General features: G+C 43.9%; 1 protein-coding gene across 8 annotated transcripts in view; it reads right to left on the bottom strand.

Moving 5' to 3' along the window:
- PCMTD1 (protein-L-isoaspartate (D-aspartate) O-methyltransferase domain containing 1) overlaps positions 1-14,194 on the bottom strand; it is a 60,603-nt gene extending 46,409 nt beyond the window's left edge. For 3 of the 8 annotated variants that reach the window (XM_067712348.1, XM_067712351.1, XM_067712357.1), the window contains exon 1: positions 13,876-14,011. Coding sequence is in view for 3 of the 8 variants with exons in the window: in XM_067712355.1 (XP_067568456.1) it covers positions 13,876-14,137 (262 nt within the window). In the remaining 5 variants the exon portion in view is untranslated. Of the gene's footprint in view, positions 1-13,875 lie in introns of all 8 variants that reach the window. The other 5 variants (XM_067712355.1, XM_067712356.1, XM_067712349.1 and 2 more) reach the window with 3 other exon arrangements.
- Positions 14,195-22,432: the final 8,238 nt, after the last annotated feature.

Genomic DNA, 22,432 nt, shown 5'->3' with positions numbered 1-22,432 from the left:
GCAATGACCACCCCTTTTTTTAAAACTTCCAAGTATGTGATTGTGTTTTATCTTAGTTTCTTGGCAAAATGTTAAACACTTGTCACCAGCTTTTCTGTGCTACGAGAGCTGTCCACCGTGATCACAAAGGGAAGTTAGACGGCCAACAGCAACTAGGAGTCTGAGGGCAGCAGGCGCCAATTCTGCCGTCTTAAAGTTCTTGCTCAGGGGGACTTTCCTGGGGGAGCCATGGCTAAGAATCTGCCTGCCAATGCAGGGGACACGGGTTCGAGCCCTGGTCCAGGAAGATCCCACAGGCCGCAGAGCAACGAAGCCCATGCACCACAACTACTGGGCCTGCGCTCTAGAGCCCACGAGCCACAACTACTGAAGCCCGCACGCGTAGAGCCCGTGCTCCACAACAAGAGAAGCCCCCGCTCGCCGCAACTAGAGAAAGCCCAGGCGCAGCAACGAAGACCCAACACAGCCAAAACTTAATTAATTAATTAAAGTTCCTTCTCAGGAGATCCATCACTGGGTCACACTCTTAGACAGAAGGATGCCTGGCAGCCTCAGCTACTGGGAGTCAGCTTAAACATGAGCTTGTTAACTGAAACACAACATCTTTCTGGTTCCCTTGTTTCCCCTGTATAGACTTCAATAATTATTAGCACACCTGGAAAAGGACAAAATAAAACCAATGAAAAACTCATTAAATTTCATGTAGACATGGTAGGCAGCCTAAAAATAGAGACCCACAAAGGAATGAAGTAACAGGGAAACAGCAAAGCCAAATTCTTGAAACAAATGCCAGAGATAAGCAATAGTAAAGGTTACTTTTTCTAGCCAGTGGCATTTCAAATCGAAAGAAGACAAGACCATCAAAAAACATTTATTGGAAAATGCAGTCCCAGAGTTGTAGGAACACAGAGGGAAAACTAAATATACAAACAGGCCCTAAAGAATTCAACGGATTTGTTGTATTACTCATTTTGCAGAAAATAATTCTGGAAGAAAGCAACAGTAAAAAATGGTAAATAAGCCATATAAACGTTGCTGCTGTGCCCTAAAAATGTGATACACTGAACACCAGAGAAGAGCAGGACTAGCCAGAAAGACATCCTTATGCTTCTACAGAGCATTTGGTTTTATTTTAATGTGTGTTGTGTGGGGAGGTATATGTGTTCTGGAAGAACAAAAATATTTTCGGGCTTCCCTGGTGGCGCAGTGGTTGAGAGTCCGCCTGCCGATGCAGGGGACACGGGTTCGTGCCCCGGTCCCAGAAGATCCCACATGCCGCGGAGCGGCTGGGCCCGTGAGTCATGGCCACTGAGCCTGCGCGTCCGGAGCCTGCTCCGCAACAGGAGAGGCCACAGCAGTGAGAGGCCCGCGTACCGCAAAAAAAAAAAAAAAAAAAATTTCAAAAATAATAATCTCTAATAATTTACCTTATCCAACTACCTTACTGTCATTTTTCCATTTTTTACAGCAGGGGAGCCTAGGGTAGAAATTTACTTATGTCTATTTACAGTGAATGCAGAGGGATAGTCTTTCTTTCCTACTGAGAACAAAGAGTATATACAACTTCTTCAAATATAAGACTCCTTCCCCCAAACTGGAAGGATTCCATGTAGCAAACTCACAAGGACCCCAGCTTCTATCTGCCAGAAAAGCGACTTAAACAGCTGTTAATTTTGTCCATGCCTTCCTCCAACATACTGCCTCAGGCTTTTGAGGGCAGGTATGTATCACTCCTTTCTCTTGCTCTGCTGATTCAAAGTCACCCTCCTCTTCAGTACAAATTTTCCAGTGCATTTAATAAATTACTAGATTAATTTCACAGGGCCACGGGTCCCCACCATCACTTCAAACACAATACACCCAAAGCCTTCTACACAGCCCTCACCCTGCAGGGCAGCTACTCGCTTCAATTACTCCCACCGCTCTCAGTGAAAATTCCATTCTATCACCATCCTTATCAATTTTAGCTAGATTACTACAACTAACTTCAAGACAGTCTTCATACTTGTGGTTCTCCCATCTGTACACCATTTTGACTCACCTACCCAATACACCACTTTTGTCATTAAAAACAGAACGAAGCTCCAAAAACTCAAGAGGTATCTCCAGGATGCTACAAAAATGAGAGAAAATCCCACCTGGCAGGGCTCAAGACCACCCCCATTTAAAAACAGCAGTAGGACTTCCCTGGTGGCACAGTGGCTAAGAATCCGCCTGCCAATGCAGTGGACACGGGTTCGAGCCCTGGTCCGGGAAGGTCCCACATGCCGTGGAGCAACGAAGCCCGTGCTTCACAACTACTGAGCCTGCGCTCTAGAGCCCACGAGCCACAACTACTGAGCCCACGTGCCACAACTACTGAGCCTGCACTCCAGAGCCCACGAGCCACAACTACTGAGCCCGTGTGCCACAACTACTGAAGCCCGCACGCCTAGAGCCCGCGCACCGCGACAAAGAGTAGCCCCCGCTCTCTGCAACTGGAGAAAGCCCCAGCGCAGCAACGAAGCCAAAAATAAATAAATAAAAATGACACTAATATAAACGCTCTAAATCAAGCCTTTAAAAAAATTTTTTTAATAAAAATAAACACAGCAGTACTAGTTTTTTATCAGCTTTGTAATGTCATCTAAATATTTTGTTGGGGGAAGGGGTTGCTTAGCAATCACTTCACTAAGGAATCAAATGCAAATTACCACAAATGAAACTGCCTAAAACCACACAGGTTCATTATATTACAGTCCCGGAGATCAGAGTCTAACACAGGTCTCACTGGGCTAAGATCAGGGTGCAGGCAGGGCTGCATTCCTTTCTGGAGGCTCTAAGGGGGGTTACTCTTGCATTTTCAAAAGTCTAGTGTCCGTCTGCTTTCTTTGGCTTATGACCCTTTTCTCCATCTTCAAAGCCAGCCACGTCAGGCTGAGTCCTCACTCTGCCTTTTTCTTCCACTTCTAAGGAACCCTGTGATCACACTGGGCCCATCACAGTAATACAGGACACTCTCCCTATCAAAGTCAGCTAATTAGCAACCTTAATTCCCCTGAGCCATACAGGGTAACACACTGACAGGGTCCAGGAATTAAAGCATGAACACCCTGGGGAAGAGGGCATTATCTGTCTATCACACTGCCCGAAGTCTACAACCAAATGCTGCTCTACAGGGAATTAAATCTGTACACTTGGGGCCTGAATCCATTCTACTCACCAAGACACAGGAAACAAAATAAGAGATCACAAGGATAATCGGCGGCAAGAGAGCTCGTGGTCCTGACGGAACACGGAAGTCATTTCCTCTTACAGACAAGGCACGGCCACACCAAGACAACCTAAAGTCCCCTGAAACAACAATGACTATACTGCAGACGACTATACAAGGACTTTAAAGATGACCCTGAAAATCAATTTGAAGCACTAACTGGAAACACTGCAACAAATAAAACCATCAATTTCTTGATTTGGTTATTCTTAAGGCACGTAATCATTTTTTCTTATAAATGAAAACGTATGCCCAGTCCTATAACCCTGGAGCAGTATCACAAAAAAACTCGAGCATCCCTAATATGCTACACCACTGGGCGAAGCTGTGCCTAAGCTCAAAACCACTTAGGGCTCAACCCTGCTCGATTCCTGCCCTTACTTTTAGGACAGTGGGAAGCCACTGCACAGATTCATTCTGAGGGCTGACAGAAATTCAGTTCAGCGTGAGTTAAGACCCTGTACGTGAGAGCTGGCACCTTTTCTCAGCTGTTGGTACTTGTCAGGATTTTTGCAGCAGATTCAAAATTGCTCAAACTTTAATGCAGTATGATTCCAGGTTGGCCTCAAGAGGGAGCACCCTTTTAAAAACAGACTGCCCTACAGGTGGTGCTTTGCGTGTTATCACTAAAAACGAACGGAAGACAAGCGAGCCTAAGGTGGCTCCCCAGCGACCGCGCCCCGGCTCCCTGGCTACTCCTGACCCCCCACACAATACTGACGCGAGGCTGCTCCCAAGGCTAGCCTCTCCTTTAAATGGACACTACTGCTGTGCGAGTCCCTCGCTCTGCCGAGTGACGACTGATCTCATGATACTTGAAAAGCAGTGTGTGACTCATAAAGCATTACTACCTTTATCATTAGTGCAACTTTCATTAGTTGAGCATTTACTGCATGTAAAGCGGTGCCATTTTAATTCATTTAATCTTAACAAAACCCTGTGCAATAGTATCACTTCCAAGCAAAGGGATGACCTAACTTCCTTAGGAGGCAGAATGGGCTCTGAGTTCTAGGTCTATTCTCGCACCAAGCCCTCTGTCCTTGAAGACTGCAGATCCTTTCACAGGAAAGAAAGCAGATTCAGCAGATTCAGGAAAAGGAACTAACTCTGAATCTCAGTTCATGCATCTATAAAATGAGACTAATGATACTCACCACACAAGACACTCTTTGACAAGGCTGTTGTAAAGATTAAATGAAGGGAAAGTTATACAAAAGTGTGAAAATGTTAAAGCACCAAGATATTAGCATCTCGTACTGCACCGTTCCAGGGAGCATCCGTCACACACAGGAGACTTCCTGAGGCAGCGCAGGGAATGGCAATCACACTGTGTCTGTGTGAATGGGGCCTCCTGGAGCCGTGCGCCGCGGATGTCCATGCGCACGTGCATATGCAGGTGTGGCCCCAAATACATACAGGATGTACTATCTAGGCACAATAAAACCAGGGATTATTAAACAGTGACAGCTGAACAAGTCCTTAACAAGAAACAGAAAGCTTACAAAAAGCTTTTTTGCCATAAACAATAAGGTGGCTCAACTAGTTTAAGACCATGGTGATCTCTCCCTTTCCATCAGAATCAAACCAATTTCAGGAACAGTTACAATACAGGTATTTATATAAATCACTGCAGAAAAGCCTAAATCTTTCTTTTGCCATTTCTAATTTCTCTGGTTCATAAAAGAATAAAGGTTCAAAATCACTCTATTTGCAGGAAAAAAGTCAAGTCCATTAAACCATTAAAATGGTTTAGAAGTATCTGAAGTAATTCTTTCACAATGGTATTTATAATACATGTTAAATCACTACAGACCACTGCCAGGCTTTTTCTTAAAACTAAAACTGTAGTAACTACCTTCATGTGTTCCAAAATCTGCTCTTATATTTGAGTATCAAGGTGACCATGAATTTAAAAATCCACTCTAGTCATCAAGAGACTACAATGCAGGGGGCTTCCCTGGTGGCACAGTGGTTAAGAATCCACCTGCCAATGCAGGGGACACGGGTTCGAGGTCTGGTGCAGGAAGATGCCACATGCCGCGGAGCAACTAAGCCCGCGAGCCACGACTACTGAGCCTGCGCTCTAGAGCCTGCGAGTCACAACTACTGAGCCCCTGTGCTGCAACTACTGAAGCCGGCACACCTAGAGCCCATGCGCCACAGCCAGAGAAGCCACCGTAATGAGAAGCCCGCACACCGCAACGAAGAGCAGCCACCGCTCGCTGCAACTAAAGAAAAGCCCGCGTGCAGCAACAAAGACCTAATGCAGCCAAAAATAAATTAATTAATTGATTAATTTTTAAAAAGAGACTAGAATGCAAACAGGAGGCTAAGAGTACCAGGACTCACAGGGTCACAGGGATAAAATACACCATCCTTCGAAATACTGTCAAACAAAGAAAGGCTCATTTTGTGTTTGTTTTTGAGCTATGGTATTTCTAAATATTTCTTTCTAATAAACTTAAGATCCAGTATTTTAAAGACGATTACAAAAATACAATGATACACAATCAGAATAAAAGCTCTGAATTATTAAACCAGGAACAGCAATAGAGGTGGATATACTAACCCACCTACTGACACACGTGGGGCTCCCATCACCAACAGCTAAACCACTCGGCACTTGGCCGTTCATGCACAAATCACCTGACATGCTAAGCTGAGGCCCTACCACAGCCTTGGTCACCTGGCAAAGCATCCAGGTCAGAGAAAATTCAAGCACTCACATTTTCCATGCTTCTATCACCAAATGTATTTGCCTTATATGGCAGCAGGATGTATAAAGCTGGGCTTTTCTAGTTGGTGTTCTCATTAATACAGAAATCTCTCAGAATTAACTAGAGGACACTCACCCCGGGTGATTACATTCCCGACAATCTGTTTCTTTTTTATCCATATTTTCTAGTCTTTCTACAAGGAGTTCTTACTGCTATTATATGTGGCAGGATCTGGAGATGAACAAAGAAAAATGACCTTTTTACCTATTATTTCTATGATGGCCAGGAAACTGTGTATAAGTGACCAAACGAGAATCATAGGTGTTCAGAAATGAGTCAGTGCAAACGAATCCTTGTTACAAAAACCTGAGCCATGTGGACCCAGGCAGCATATACAGTACCAGCATAAAGAGAAATGACATAGCTACCAAACACCTAAAAAACTCATTTTTTGATGCCTATCAGAAAAACACTCAAATCCCATATTTAGGACAGAATTACTGAAAAATAACAAAGAAAAGATAACTCATCCTGTTCAGTAAGCCATATCTACTATGTTTAAAAAACAAACAAAAAAAAGGCACAGCTTGGGAAACCTTAAATGACTTGTTAGGAGTAACCTGATAGACCAGCTACACAACTTTAGCAGCTGTTACACTTGTATACAATGACAGTCTGTATTTATAGCACCCTTGGTCAGAAGGAATCAAAGTGCATTCATTATTTACCTGACATCCCATCATCACCTTATTCACTTGTTATCACATTCAATTCTGACTTTTCATTATTCTTACCGTGACTTGTTATTCAATAGGATTCTGACTGACATTTTTAAGATACATGAATGTTATTTCTGTTTATACATAAAGTCTGAAAGGATTCACACCACACTGTTAAAAAGCCATTATTACCCAAACAACCCATGAGGAACAGATGTGGATGACAGAGGTTTGCTGAAGGAGGAATTTGTTAAACTTCATTTATTTCAGTAGTTTAAATCTTACACCTGAACATACAATAACACTACAGTAAAAAATTCAATGACCTCATAAAATATATTGTATTATTGTCCATGACATTTCCTTCTAGATGACACCCAGGGATCTTAGTTCATTCCCTGAACAGATTTCCTATGTTAAATATACTATTACAGGCCACAGTCCCAGAAACGAGTTTCCAGATATGGAGAACCCTTTCCAAGTACAGAACTTCTAACCGCAGGCAGAGGTGGCCTCGCGCGGAGCGGACACTGGCCCTGGGAGCTGCGGCCAATCACCACTGCCACTGCCATTCCTACTCTTCCGCCCACAGTCACCAGGGACTCCAGCAAGCATCTTCACATGGCCCGTCCTTCTCTCACCAGTCATCATCAGGCCTGAAAAGGAAACCATTTCATTCCCCAAGAAACATCCATTTCAGTTTTCAATTTTTATTTTTCCCTAGAGAGAAAGATCTACTTTTTATTTCTCTTCCTTCAAACGGGTGCCTCAATGGGTATAACAGTATAAAACTGGAAACAATCTAAATGTCCATCAGTAGGGAATAAGGTTAAATAAATGATAATACATACAATCTACATATGTAGCAATATATAGCAGATACTTTGAGGCTGCAAAAAGATTTTTTTAAAGAATGAAGAAATTCTTTACTGTTATGGAATATTAGAGATAACACTCAGTGAAAAATGCAAGTGAAACTGTTGCAATGACCCTCATCCTAACTGGAAAGAAGAAGAGTATTTATTCAAATTTACTCGCATACAAATAGTTTCTTTTGTATCATTCCAGAGATAAGTGGCTACCTCCCAGCGGGGAGAAGGGCAGCCTGAGGAGTCATCTTCAGGCTAGAAACTTCTCACAGCACTTAAACCTTGAGCCATGTGACTGCAGTACCTATTTTCAAAATCATTTATTTTAAACTTGCTTACAACTTTTATCTTTAGAGAAGTATTTGTGATTACTTTAATCCTTTATGAAGTCGAGAGCAGGAAGACTAATAATTAGTCTGAGAATCAATCTCACTCTTATAATCATGCATTTAGTATTCCAAAAAGAAACCCCAAATGTGTCCCCCATCACCATCACCAAGATATCCTACATTCGCAACTCCTAACAGAAAGGATTATATTTTTATAAGATAAAGCAGAAACTAATTACTTAATATAATACTTATATTGTATTACTTACACTATAATACAAAATGCAGAGGCAGATATAAGAGAAATATAAAATTTTAACCTTTGCATGGTAACCATTAACCTTGATAGATTCAAAATAATCTGAAATTTCACATGAACTCTTCAGGAAGCAGACTTATGTGTAATCTGTGTGAGGGCATTTCAGCTGACCAAAACGTTGGAGCTTCCTGGTGTCACAAAAAAGGAATAAATGACACTGCAGGATAGGCCCGTATCTACATAAGCACAGAGAAAGGTGTGAGGCCAAAAAGTTTATGAGAACATTGTAGTTCATTTGACAATATGTCTAATTTAACCACATCGAAAAGAATTCAAATGTCAAACCATTAATTTTAAGAATTTATATACATATATTATACATATGTACAATTGTCAATAACTCAGACACATGCATACAGAAAAAACAAAACTGAATTTTTAAGAAAAAACAACTTATCATAATTACCTAGAAATGAATCTGAAAATTGAACTCATTTGATAGCCTACAACAAGAAAATCTGGTTGTCACATACACAAAATTAAAAACTCCAATAAACTATTGGGTGTCATCTACCAACTAAAGTCAAATACTACTTAAATTGCCATTAACAGGGCAGGTGACCAGAGATCATTTTCATATCCATTCACACCCATCTCCTGAGCGTCCACAACACACGGTTTCTGTTTTCGAGCATTTTTTAATCCAATTACAACTGTTAAGAGTACTCAAAAACAAATTCAGAGTAGAAAGTTCTCATCACAAGGTTAAGCAACTATAATATGAATGAGAGGAGACCTTACTCGCAGGCGGGGAAGAGGAGCCCTAGCGAAATACAGCGCATCAGTAAGCCTTCCACAAGGAGGGCCTCAAAGAGCAGAGACAGGAAAGGGAGGAAACTCCGAAAGAAAATGCATAAGAAACCAGAAGTTTGAATAAAACAAGGAACCAATTGGAGGAGGAGCGCTGGGGCCACGTAACGCAGTTTTGAAAAGGCAAAGGTGAAGAACAAGGACTGTATTCCAGAGTCGATCAGGAGCCACGCGCTGCAGGCACAAAGGTCAAGAACACAAAACTGGAAGACATGCTTGGGATTCCAACTCCAGTTCACCTACCCACTAGCAACTCCCTCAGGCTCATGAACTCTCAATTTCTTCCTCTGTAAAGTGGCATAATAGTACCTACAAAATAAAACTATTACGAGGACCAAATGACACAAAGCACCCGGCACAGTGGCTGTCAGAAGAAACACTCCGTAAGTTTTGGGCTTTTGTTTTGTTTGCAAGCAGGGGGAAAAAAATGGTCAGGGCTGCATTTAGTACAGTTAATTTGATAGCAGCAAACGATGGGATGGTAAAACCTAGAGATTCGGGTAGACTCCGGTTAATGGCAGTTGAAGCAAAGGGAGTAAAACTACTTAACTGCTGGGAAAATGGAAAAGAGGTAGGAGAATCAGGAACCACATGCAATAAAATGACAAATCATTTATAAGAAGGGGCCAAGTGTCAAAGGTGTCCTTTGATTTTGAGTCTAGATGACTAAGAAAATGTGAGGATCATTAATACAAACAAGTAAATGAAGGAAAAAGAATTAACTTTGCAAGGAAAACACTTCAATTCTGAATCTATTTGATTCAAGATAACAAAATGACAGCACTTTAAAGAGTTTGTCAAGGAAAACAACAGAAGGCAGGTCTGAAGCTCTGGAAATAAAATGAAGCTGGTGATGCAAACTGGGACCTCAGCAAAGAGGGAATGAACAGGGGGATCCAGGGGCCTGAGGCGGCCAGAAAGGAGAAAACACAGCTCCAAAAAAGGGAGACGGGAACTGTATCTCAGGTAACACCTGTACGTAAGTCCAAGGTGCTGGCCTGTAGCAGGAACAGGGAAGACAAGGGCCTCACGACACTTCACAGTCCACAGCTCTCAGATGCTCACTGCACTTGAGGTTATACACTGAACTGACTTACTGCACTGTGGTTATTACAGGTTTACAAGAGCCCGCCCATTACTGCAAAGTGTTAATTATTCCAACTCAACCCCCAGCAGGACACAGCTACCACAGGATAATAATCGTAATTAGACTTTTTTCCAGTATCTCAAAGAACTATAACTTTTAAGTTCTTATCTCCCTTGACCTCCAACCACGGAGCTGACTCTTTGAGGGCTCCCCTTTCCCTCTGTCTACTCTGAGGGCCAACTCTCAGATTATCTCCCCTCTCCTTTGGCCTCTCTTGCATCTTAACCATTTTCTCCCTAGAAACAGAGCTATCAGGGAACAGGTCCTTTAGGCAATTCCACAAGAGTTCTTTCATACTTAGCTTTTAAATCTCATCTAGATTTTAAACTCTAGATCATAGCTGACGCTTCTGTTACCATTCATAGGCCCTAAATAGTTTATTGACGGCTACTCATAAATGTATGCCGCCCCAAAAGAATTTTTAGGCTAACCTGGAAAACTGTATTTCTCCCCGTGAGCCATAAGATCTCTCTTATTAATTTCTGAGACTATGCACACACAGAATTGGATTCCCCATCCTCCAACAGCTGGAAGTCCTAACGTATTCTAAAGACATCTTGCTAGTGCTGAATTGTTTTTTTGTATCCCACAACTATAAAACCCACTCACATCCAGTGTAAGTTGTCCAAGAGACAAGTGATGGCAGATATGCCATTTAAATGTGAATCTAATTACCATCCTTAACAAATGCCAAGAAAAAAAAGCTCAAATATTTTCCTATACGTGGGTTTCTTCTCAAATACATATTACAACTGATCATACTTTAACTTCAGTACGTGCTGTATTTCTTTAAACCACACAGTTGTCACATCTGCTGGAAAACCAAAACAGATCAATAACCATAACATTATGACATACACTCTATTAAACTGCCTGTCATGATGCAGTTTTAGGTGGCCAAAATAAATAAGCAAATTTTAATCTTTTTAGGATGCTCTTTGTATTCTTTTCATCATATTAGTTTACAAAGAGTGTAATGGTGTTCATAAAAATACTAAATGAAACTAGTCTATAAGGAATAAAAGCATCTGTAAGAGCTACAATTCACTAAGACATCCAAATTTTGCATGGCATCAAATGGAGTGACTGAAAACTAAAGTAACACAATCCCCCATCTACTTGCTTAATGGCATCACCTCAAGGAATTCAATATTTTAATAATACACCATCAGAAACCTCATCTAAAAGATATCATTAGAGGGACTTCCCTGGTGGCGCAGCGGTTAAGAATCCACCTGCCAGTGCAGGGGACACGGGTTCGAGCCCTGGTCCGGGAACATCTCACATGCCGCGGAGCAATTAAGCCTGCAAGCCACAACTACTGAGCCCACGTGCCACAACTACTGAGCCCGTGTGCCTAGAGCCCGTGCTCTGCAGCAAGAGAAGCCACCGCAATGAAAAGCCTGCGCACCGCAACGAAGAGTAGCCCCCACTCGCCGCAACTAGAGAAAGCCTGCGCACAGCAACAAAGACCCAAAGCAGCCAAAAATAAAAATTAATAAAAATAAATAGATATTGTTAGAGTTTCACACTAATTATCCTTTAGATTATTTTTCAATACATACAATTATATTTATGTCTCTATTTGTAAGGAACGTTTCCAAGCCAAAAAAGAGAAGGAAACTCTAAGTTCGGTAATTTTGTGAGGTAATTTTCATTAATGGGGGGCAGCACAGAAGAGCAAAAAACAGGTTCTTGGATGCAGGTCTGAAGCATGAAGTATGCCTGAGTCTAATGCAGTCAGCACCACTGAAAAGGCAGCGGGGTCTTCACCAGTTTAACCTCTCAGAGCCTCTGTTTAAAAATTCATATAGTGGAGAGACTGCCACCTATGTTGTGAGAAATACATAAGAAAGCGCATTCCACTACCAGCAAGGATAACTAAAAAGGCCACGGATGTTTTTTATTCCTTCTAAACAGTTTCCCGAATAATAAAATGCTACACGACTGGGCCTCAGATTTCAGGCTATACATGTTGAGAACCAGATGGTTCTCTGTGATGACCTTACTCAGTTGTTTTCCCTGGAAGCCAGCACCAAGATGAACGCACAGCACATTTTTAATAGATACAAGGCGGTGATTCGATCAACGAAGCCTCCAGTTCTGCACGCAGAAATATCAAGTGTAGCAGAGAGCCCCTAGTTCCCCGTGCTCTTGAATAGTAAGCAGCTGCTCTCATCCCTCCACTTAACAGCTTACTCCCTACCGTTTACCTGCCTGAGACACAAACCTGCGGGCCACTGGCCTCCTACCTTTACCTCTTCATCACACAGGGGCCAGTTCACATTTGAGGGACTGAATCTGTTTTCAACTGAGCATATGGAATTTAAGTTTACTCTGAAAAATGCACTTAAAAAAACAAAAAATGAAGTATTTTAGTAACCTGCATTATGAAGTCACCCAGGCCTCCTGAAAGCTACCATTAAGCTCTATGTAAACATATTACTCAACTTCCTAATATGTAACTATCCCCAACTGGCAGACATTCTGAAAGTTCTACCACATTACGTTTCAAAACATTAGTTTGTAGACCTTATTAAAAGCTAACTAAAAGCTAAATGATTATACAACTATGGACGACAATGTTCATCGATTAAAATAGAGCTCTGTATGTTTTTAAAAGAATGAGGTATGTCATAAAATGGAGAAACAACCATGAGTAGAACTGGCCAATAAGAACTATATACTATATATGATCCCAATTTTATTCTTTTTGTTTTATTGAAGTATAGTCGATTTACAATAACGTGACAACTGTGTTTTTAAACCGTATTTATTACACGCACAGACAAATCCTTAATGGCTAAACACCACACTCGCAGACTGGTTCCCCTGGGCAGTAAGCGGGGGGGGGGGGGGGGGGGGAGATGGGTGGGAGGCCGGCGCGGCGGGAGGACACACTTCGTCACTGTGCGGCTGCGCTGTGTTTCCTTAAAGAGCACATAGTACTTCTGCAACAATGATACATAACAAACTAAGAGCAAAAACTATCGGGAAGACCGTACTTCCTCCTCCGTACCCAAAGGATGCCAATGTGTAATTTAAAAAACACAGTTAGGATCTCTAAATTTTAAGAAGAGGACAGATGGAAACACAGTTCTGGAAGCGGGTAACAAACAAAAAAATAACTGGATTCGCAAAATTTCTCCCCGTGTGGTTCCACGCCTGGGTCCCCTCTACTCCGGCGGTGGACGAGCCCGCACTCTACAGCAGTAACCGCCCAACCAAGACCCGAAAACGAGAAAAGGCGGCGCCGCTCCAGCCCCCGAGAGCCCCGCCAGCCGCAGCGCCGAAGCCGCGCGAGGCGCCGCGGGCAGGTCCACCTCCTCCGAAGCCGACAACAACAAAGTCGCGGCGGCGGGGCCCGGGCCCGGCCCCCCGGCCCTTCCACCTCCTTGGACCCCGCGGCCGCCAGCCTCCCTTCAGCACCCAGGCCCCCTCGAACCCTCAGCCGCCGGCCCCGACCTCCGGCCCCTCGGCCCTTCCGACCTCCCGGCCTCCGACCCCGGCCCCGCGGCCCTTCCGACCTCCAGGCCCCAGACCCGCCTCCAACCCCGGGCCCAGCCTCCCCCGAACCCTCGGCCGCCCGGCCCAGACCTCCCTCCCTCCCGGCCCCCGACCACCCCCTGACTCCCTCAATCCCTCGGCCCCCTTCGGCCCTACCGGCCCCTTGGCCCCCGACCCCGCCCCCAGCCCGAGGCGACTGCCTTACCTGTGGCGAGGCGGTCGGTGGGCCCGCCGCAGCGGGCGCAGGTGAGGCGCTGGGACTCGGCGGGCTCCGCGGCAGCCGGCGCCGCCGCCAAAACAACACGTCCGCCGCCGCCGCCGGGGGGAGGGGCGGAGCCCGGACGCTGGTTGGGGAAGCCCGAGCGCCGCGGCCTCCGAGCCGGCGGGGACCGGGCATGCGCGGACGGCGGCGGGCGCGAGGGCCGCCGCGAGGACGCTGAAATCAACAAGGCCCGGGGACGCCCCATCCGACTCCGCCCCTCGACTCGCCCCGCCCCTAGCCCAAACCACGCGAGATCTCTACGGAGCCCGAAAACATGGAGGCAGAGAGAGATCCCGCGAGAGCAGCCGCCGCGTAGCCGCCGCCGCCGCCACCGCCCTCCCCCCCCCGCCTCCCCGCGTGGGGCGGCTGTTTCCGGAGCTTGGGCCGGCGAGTGAGCTGGTGCTGCTCAGCGGTTCCCGGCGGCGTGTGGGCGCTTGTCTGTCCGCCACGGCAGGCGGCTTCCACCCCCTCGGGCGGCGCCGGGAGAGGAGGCGAGGCCGAGGGCTGCCTGGCGGGAGGGGTCTGCCCGCGGCTGCCGGCCTTGCAGACGTGCGGACCATGTCCGCGGGCTGCCTCCGCGGGTGAACAGTTAGAGCGCCCTGAATGCCGTGCTGCTTCCCACCGTGGCTATCTGTGTGCAGAAGCGTTTAAATCAGATACTGTTGGCGGAAACCCTGCAGGCGAGGTCAGAGCCCTAGGGAGGAGCTCGCAGACGGAGCAGAGTTGCTAAGAGCTGGTCGGCGTTCAGTTCAGCAACTGTGTTTGCAGTGAAGGGAGTGTAAATGCAGGTCCGGCGGCCGCTCCGCTCCTGCAGTCTTTCTGTCTGCGGTGTCCTTGACCCCTGCATTCCTGGTCCCGGGCCCTAACTGTGTACTCACCGTGATGGGGTCACGGAACAGTCTTAAAGGGTTCGCTTTCTGAAATTCCCAAGCAGGAATTTCTGCACCCGAATAGTCTCCTACTATAAGCTAAATAAGTAAAAATGGTCAAGTTAGGAAAATAGCTGAAATCATGAATCACCTGCCACACCTCTTTTCTCCCCTTCATTTCTTTATGCATTTTCTTTACTTTCCCCATTCTGCAATAGGAATGTTTCAGAGTTCTAGACTTTTTTTTTCTTCTTCCGCAACTGCATTAAACTTGACCACATGTCATTTTTAGTAAGACTACCAGTAAGGATGTAGTTAGCAAACGGGACCAAGTGCTGTTCTTGTGGGTGAGTGATTCAACAGCAAATCGGCCGACAGCTCAGTGTCTTCCTGGGGTTCTCCACCCTGAGACCATTTCTGATTACGCCTGCATTTAGCACTTCTCGTGCATAATTTACTTCTGGTGAGTGTGTGCCTTCCTACTGATGTGTAATCCACAAAGTCTGGGCGCAGGCCTATGGTGTTCCCTGCTGCTCTCCAGCACCCAGTACAGGGTCTCCTGCAAGACTGGTCCTCTGCAGTTGTTGAATGGCTGATATAATTTTAAATTATCCCGTCATCCAGAATTATTTAGAGATTTGTTTAGACTTTGATTAATGTAGATGCCCACAAGACAATTTATTCCTAGAGCTCTTGGTCCAGTTTTGCAGCGAGTGTGGTCCTGGCAACGGGAAAGTAACACTTGCTGCAGTAACTTAATTCTTCACACCAGGTTGCTTCAGTTTTACTATTAAGCAGGAGATAGCCAGAGTGCATACTTCATGAATACAGAATCCTGTGTAGGCAGGAGCCTTGTAATATCGGAAATGCTCTGTTAGTTGCACGCAGAGGCTGTCGACTGAAAAAAAAACGCACAAAGTGAGAGTTGTGAGTTAAGTTTTATTTGCGGGAAGATCAGGACTCTAGCCCGGGAGACAGCTTTTCAGATAGCCCTGAGAAGCTGCCCCGAGGAGGTAGGGGACGGTCAGTGTTATACAGGTTTTTAGTGCATTGGGTGCACACACGTTTTGGCAGAGGTTTGCCGCTAGTCACGAGGAGCAGATGTCACTGCTTATGCTTTTAGTGCTTTTCTAGGTGTGAGGAGATGCAAGAATTGGGCTCATGAAATCTTCTGAGACTATCTGACTGTCTGAAAGCCTGTTCCGCCAGTTTTTCCCGGAGCACAGAGCGCCTCATTCCTGATCTCCAACCTGAGCTCCTTTCAGGGGGTGCTGAAGGTCAGCAGCTGCAGCGGCTCATGATTTAATCCTTGTAAAGGTAGATGGCGAATGCCAGTGTGTAGTTGGCAGGGCATTCGGCAAATGCTTATTAAACTAAACCAAATTCAGAATACAAACTACTGTCACCATCCTGGAGTTCACATTTCCCAAAGTCATGGCAAGAGTTGTTGCATGTTCTCTTCAGCCTCAGGATTGGAGGTCTTCGTGTGTTGCCCAGATTAACCTTAAATCACCTAGTTATTTGCAAACACCTCTGTTGCATAATGGGCCTTGGTTATGGTTTATAGTGAGTGCCAAGTCTGGTCTGAGGCCTGAAAGAATTTCTTTGTATCTTTCATTTGACCTGCAATGTCTGGGGAAAATCCAGGACTAAATCCTACTAAATATGGAACTGTTTTGTTCTGCAACTAAATTTCCTCGTACTATTTTCAGTACAGTTACAAGTCCATCGCCTCCTTCCCCGCCCAACAAAAAAATAAATATCTCCTCTCTAATAAAAGAGAATTAGTTTCACTGTACTTACTTTTCTGTTTGAAAAACAAGAGCCACACAACGGCATTTCCTTACTGATTTTAAGAAACATAAATTTGGCTTTTTGGGAAGATGGTCATGTTTCTAGAGTAGAACTAGAATTTGGAAATGAAGGAGAAAACTTCAGACCCTACATTCCAGAGGAGTGATATCTATGTAATTTACAAATCGAAATACAAAGCAGTCTCAGAGCTGACAGATGAAAGGGAATCTTTTAACTTCGTGACAACCTTTGTTTATAGCCATTAGCACTTTGTTTTATTCCAAGGTGTCTCCTTGGTGTTGCGTCCCACTGTGATCACTTAAGATTACTGAGAAACATTAAAGTCAAAATTCAGGATTTCTCTATGACAACATAAAAGTAGCTTATCCTCTAGAAGAAAAGTGAAACAGACTTTAAGTCAGTGGTTCTCAAAATGTGGTCTCGGGTGGCCTTAGCCTGCAGCAGCTTGAAGCAGGGTTTCAGTTCCCGGCCAGTGACTGAGGTCAGGTCACAGCAGTGAGAGCACCGAATGCTAGCCACTAGACCAAAGGTCAGTGACAAGGCCCTGGCCCTACAGCTTTGCAGAAAAAGAATTCCCACAAAGACGGAAAGTAGTGAAACAAGTAAAGTATTTATTAGGAGAAAAAAAAGTACAGTACGTGTGGAGAGACACACGGGCAGACTCAGAGAGAGAGTCGTGCCCTCGTGAATCAGTGAATCACTCTTATGGGGCATTTCTTCCTGGTTTCCTTTGGCCAATCATTTTGATTTGCCTGATCTGAGTCCGTATTTGGTTTATCTCAGGATTTCCCCACGTGTGCGTGCACATCTCTTAGCCAAGGTGGATTCTACTGAAGGGGCCTATGGGCCACTTAGCATCACTCCCCTTTTGACCTCCAAGGAGCCTTTCTGGGCATGTGTAGTCGGGGAGGTCTCCTGACTTGGAGAATGAGGAAGATGTGGTCTCTTATCTTCTATCTGGACAGGGCCCAGCCTCCTCTCTCAATTGTCCTGTTATTCTCCTCGGAGTACCTGAGTATCAGTCCACATGGAACGAACTGCAACCATTTGCCCCGGGGGCCAGTCTACTTCCTGCCTCAGTCTGGGCCCAGAGGCATCAAATCATAAGGGAACTCACCGGAAGTGTAAATCCAGGGGGCCCAAACCCAATTTAACAAGTCCTCTGGGCGATTCTGATCAGTGCTGAACGTTTGAAAATAGACTTTTTCAGTACATCTTTTTTCTAAAGTACATATAGTTCATACATATGAAACTGGGTGGAAAACAGGCTTGCTTTGGTGAAAATACTCCATTCCTGGTATTCCCAGTGGCTATAAATCATCTCCTAGTAAGGAAAGTGTACTCATTGTTCATGGACCTTCCCCAGTGTTTCTTCCTTTATGGGCCTTTCTCAATCCTTTGAGCCACAATATGAAGTTGTTTTGTTGATATTTTTCACAGTCAAAGATGCTATTCGTGATGATGGGTGTGCACGGAAAGACTGCTCAAGCAACCCTTCCCCCGTATAAAGACTTAGAAGTCTTTATACTCAAAGAAGCTATGCAGATAGCCCCTTTGATCACCTAAATTGAGAAGTCTTAAGGTTACTTATCTTGTTGCATTTGCCTAAGACTCTAATTGTATACTATGTAATATTAAATTGGCCAGATGGTTTTCAAAGTGATGTATAATATCCATTTTATTAATAAGTAAATTCATAGAGATTCAGTGAAAATAAGAATAAGAAAAAAAAAAGGACAAGGGCCAGCCACGTTAAAGAGAAAATTTCATTTATTTAAAGATTTGAGAGATTGCTGTATTTATGTTCATATGTTTTTATCTCATATGATAAACGTTGGGTCTAAAATGTTGATGAAATCGATAGTTTATTACTATATACACTTAAATAGATGAAACAACTATTTTGAAGTGATGACATAACTTTAATTGCTTCGTCCTAAACAATTGAAGGGCTTCCCTGGTGGCGCAGTGGTTAAGAATCCGCCTGCCAATGCAGGGGACACGGATTCGAGCCCTGGTCCGGGAAGATCCCACATGCCGCGGAGCAACTAAGCTCGTGTACCACAACTACTGAGCCTGCGAGCCACAACTACTGAGCCCATGAGCCACAACTACTGAGCCTGCAGGCCACAACTACTGAAGCCCACGTGCCTAGAGCCCGTGCTCTGCAACAAGAGAAGCCACCACAATGAGAAGCCCGTGCACCACAACGAAGAGTAGACCCCGCTCGCCACAACTGGAGAAAGCCCGCGTGCAGCAACAAAGACCCAATGCAGCCAAAAATAAATTAAATAAATTTTTTTAATTGAAATAATTGTTTAATGATTGTATAGTTATCTTTGCCTATTTTTTCTCTTACTCTGGAACCTGCGTTCCCTCCACATGTCAGATTTCACCCCCTCTCTGACAGATTAAAAGTACAAAAAGTTAAAATCATTTCCCTAAGACAAATATTTACATTATATCTTTGTTTCAAATTTGGCAAAACAGGCTTCTTTCTGGAACTCAAATATGATCATGTGGTTTCCTTTTTCATTAGAATAACAGCTTAGGGGAGAAATTGCCCTAATAAGCTAACTATATATCATAGGTTTATATATTTTAAGCTACTAACATAATAAATGTAATGAAGATATTTTTATTGACAAAAATAGCATTTAAGATACTCTATTTCCATGAAAACTTTCAGCCTCTTCCTCTCGTCCTTTCTCCACGTCTTCACCATCTTTTCTACTGTGGGCATTCAGGCACTAGTAAATGGAAAGAGGAAGTTATTCCATTTTCAGAGATGATTAACGTTTAAGAGAAGAGAAATCTAACCATCTTGCATCTGGATTCAGATCCACCTTTAGATTTTTTTTTTTTCCCTATCAAAGCTTATTCCAGAGAGCTGCCTGTGGGCAAACTTCTATTATAAACTTGAAAAGTAATGGCATGATACCTTCAAATTTGATAAGATTAGGTTTTTTGTTTGTTTGTTTTGGGGCCACGCCCGCTTCTTGTGGGTCTTAGTTCCCTGAACAGGGATTGAACCCCGGGGCCCCGGCAGTGAAAGCACTGAGTCCTAACCACTGGACCACCAGGAAATTCCCAAGATTAGTCTTTTATGAATGAATGACTGAGAAGGAGAAAAACACTGGAAGTGTACCCATTTTCATACTTCCTATTGCTTGGTACTGTGAGAATTATATTCTATAAAAAATATATATATATTACATTTGTGCTAAGAAGGAGGAGGGGGGAGGGGCGGGGAGGAAAGGAAAAGCCTCCCGCTCTCCATTTAGTAAAATTCATAGAGGCCAAATTAATTGATTCTTCTAATCCTTTAGAATTATCATTCCCATATTATCTTATTTTTAACGGCTCTTACAGCTATGTTCACATTTAATTTATGGTGTCGACAGGCCTCTCCACATAGATTGTGAGAAGCTTAAAAGAGGCCTAGGGCCTAGCACAGTGGCCCGCGGGAGGGGCTCTACCAAAAAAGCATCAGTAGAATGTTCATAGTCTATAAACCTCTGCGGGAGAGAGACAAGCAGTCTTGTTAAGTGATGCGCTCATTCGTTCAACAAGTGTTTATTAGGATGTGAGCTCTGCTGGGCAAGGAGATACAGCAGGTAACAGTTGGAAAAGGCCCTGCCTTCTTAGAGCTCATATTTTAGTGCAGCTGTACATAAACAGACAGTGGAAATTATGGGGCAATAGTATAAAGAATTTCAGAGCTAACCAGTACCTTAGAAGGCATTTGGTCAGCTCTCATGTTTTAACAGATGGATTGAGTATTAACTGTAACTTTGCAATTACAGTAGATTTCATATTGATAGGATACTGGAAGTTCTTCCAGTAAAAGGAAATATAAAAATTATCAACAAAAAAGGAATTTATTTTAGGAAAATAAGCATTTCTACTTCATTGTCTGCAGTAAATAGTGACTTCAACTCTAATATGTTTTTTAATCTATAGAGATGCTTTTCTTTCACTAGGGATACTGCTTGTAAATTAGATGCATTGAAACTATAGATTTAATTTTTTTTCATTTATATGTAACTAAATTTTAAATTAATTTTTAAAGAATCTATTAAAAATTTAATGAACATTTTCTGAGAAACTGTGATAGATGTTCAAGATATGAAGCAAAATGTGACATCATTGCTTTCTTAATAAACTTGTATTCAAATAATGCAAGGAAGAAAGTGACGCGGCACGTGCTTAAGCTATGGCATCTGAATTCTGAGATGAAGATGATAAATTCCTTGGTCAATAAGCCTGTCTTTATTGATCAGATAACTGAACCATAGTAATGAGTCCAGGCACTGAAATGATAACTAGTATTCATAGATTCTTGCTGCTCTGAATGGGTTGATAATCTTGAACACAGTAATTAGGAGGAATTGACCAGAACCAACTGGCCTTCAAATAGAGTGTTTTTTAAAAAACCCCATTAAATGGAATAGTTTGCTAAAAATAATACTAAAAATAGGGGTTGTGTCAACAAATTCATTATTAGGGCAGAACAGAGAATTTAAATGAAAAACTAAAACAAAGCCTTGGCCTAAATAATCATCAACACCCTTCCTTTTGGCAAACGTGGTATAAATCAGAATGTGACTTAAAGTCTACGCTTTTTCAAGGAGATATTTACAGTCTGGTCCACCCCAAACACTCTGGAAGAGTGTTCAGTGTAGCCCAATTTGAAGGTCATGGTTAAGTGACAGAGGCAGTCCAAGAGCACAGGTGCTTGGATCACGCAGCTCCCCGGCCAGGACCAGCTATAAACCAGCACTTAACATGAGCAGCACATCAGCTCTCCTCCTCTGCCTGGTGCCGTCACGCTGCCCGACCCCTCTGTGGTCTCATCCCCACCTTCCCCACCAACATTCCCTCTGCCTCTCTACAATGTGTCCTGTTGGACCCAGGAGTAGCACCATGTTGGAAAGAACTTATAAGGGATTCACGGCAAGATGCTTCATAGACATAATCAGCTCGGTTTCCCTCCAGGAGTATTTTTACTTAGACAACTCTCTAAAAAATGTAGAATTCTTACAAAGGAATTAACTAACGATGTTCTAATCACAGAGGACTTTGGCCTCAGCGGTAAGCCGCCACTGAATGTTACAGGGAGAGGGCTTTCTGTCTCCTTAGCTTCCTTCAATTTCTAATGAAAAGGCTGAAATATGAAATACATCTCTGACACTAGTTTATATTTTTATTCTGCATCTGTTCCTTTTCCCTTGATCTGCTTGAGCAGGTAGGCAAGCCATGTGGCTTGTGCCTTGTGGGAGAGGTGAAGTTGGCAGGACAGAGAGCTGACTTTGTTAGCACAATTATGCCCCAAGGCCTCCCTCCCCAGATGGGAATGAAACAGATGACCCTGCGTCCAGTGAGCAGCAAAGCAAAACCAAAACCTGTTTACCAAGCCAGGGGCGAGACCTCGGAGAAAATGGACGCGCAGTATAGCTGGAGAGGCCGGACTTTCAGACTTGGAGTTTCTGGTTGCACGACATTCTCTCACGCCCGTAGGGTAGAACGGACTCAGTAGGACCTCCAGAAGCCAAGGGTCTACACCAGGTGGGACAACGGGCATCTCAGTAGTAACTACTGTGAGCTGATAGCTCCAGGCCAGGACAGCCTCCTCGGTGGTTTGACCTCACACAAGAACCCAGGAGGTTTAATCATTACGGACATAGGAGACCTACAAGTATAATTCAAACGGCAATTTCTCATTGGTTCCGTAGGTTACGAACTCACACTCAAAATTCTTTTGACTAGGAAAAAATATTTGACTGTATTGACTTAGACTTTAAAATTGCACAGTC

This window comes from Pseudorca crassidens, chromosome 17 (assembly GCF_039906515.1).
Source record: "Pseudorca crassidens isolate mPseCra1 chromosome 17, mPseCra1.hap1, whole genome shotgun sequence".
Lineage (NCBI taxonomy): Eukaryota > Metazoa > Chordata > Mammalia > Artiodactyla > Delphinidae > Pseudorca > Pseudorca crassidens.
Note: the sequence above shows the minus strand (reverse complement) of the source record. Positions and strands in the feature narration are given on the sequence as shown.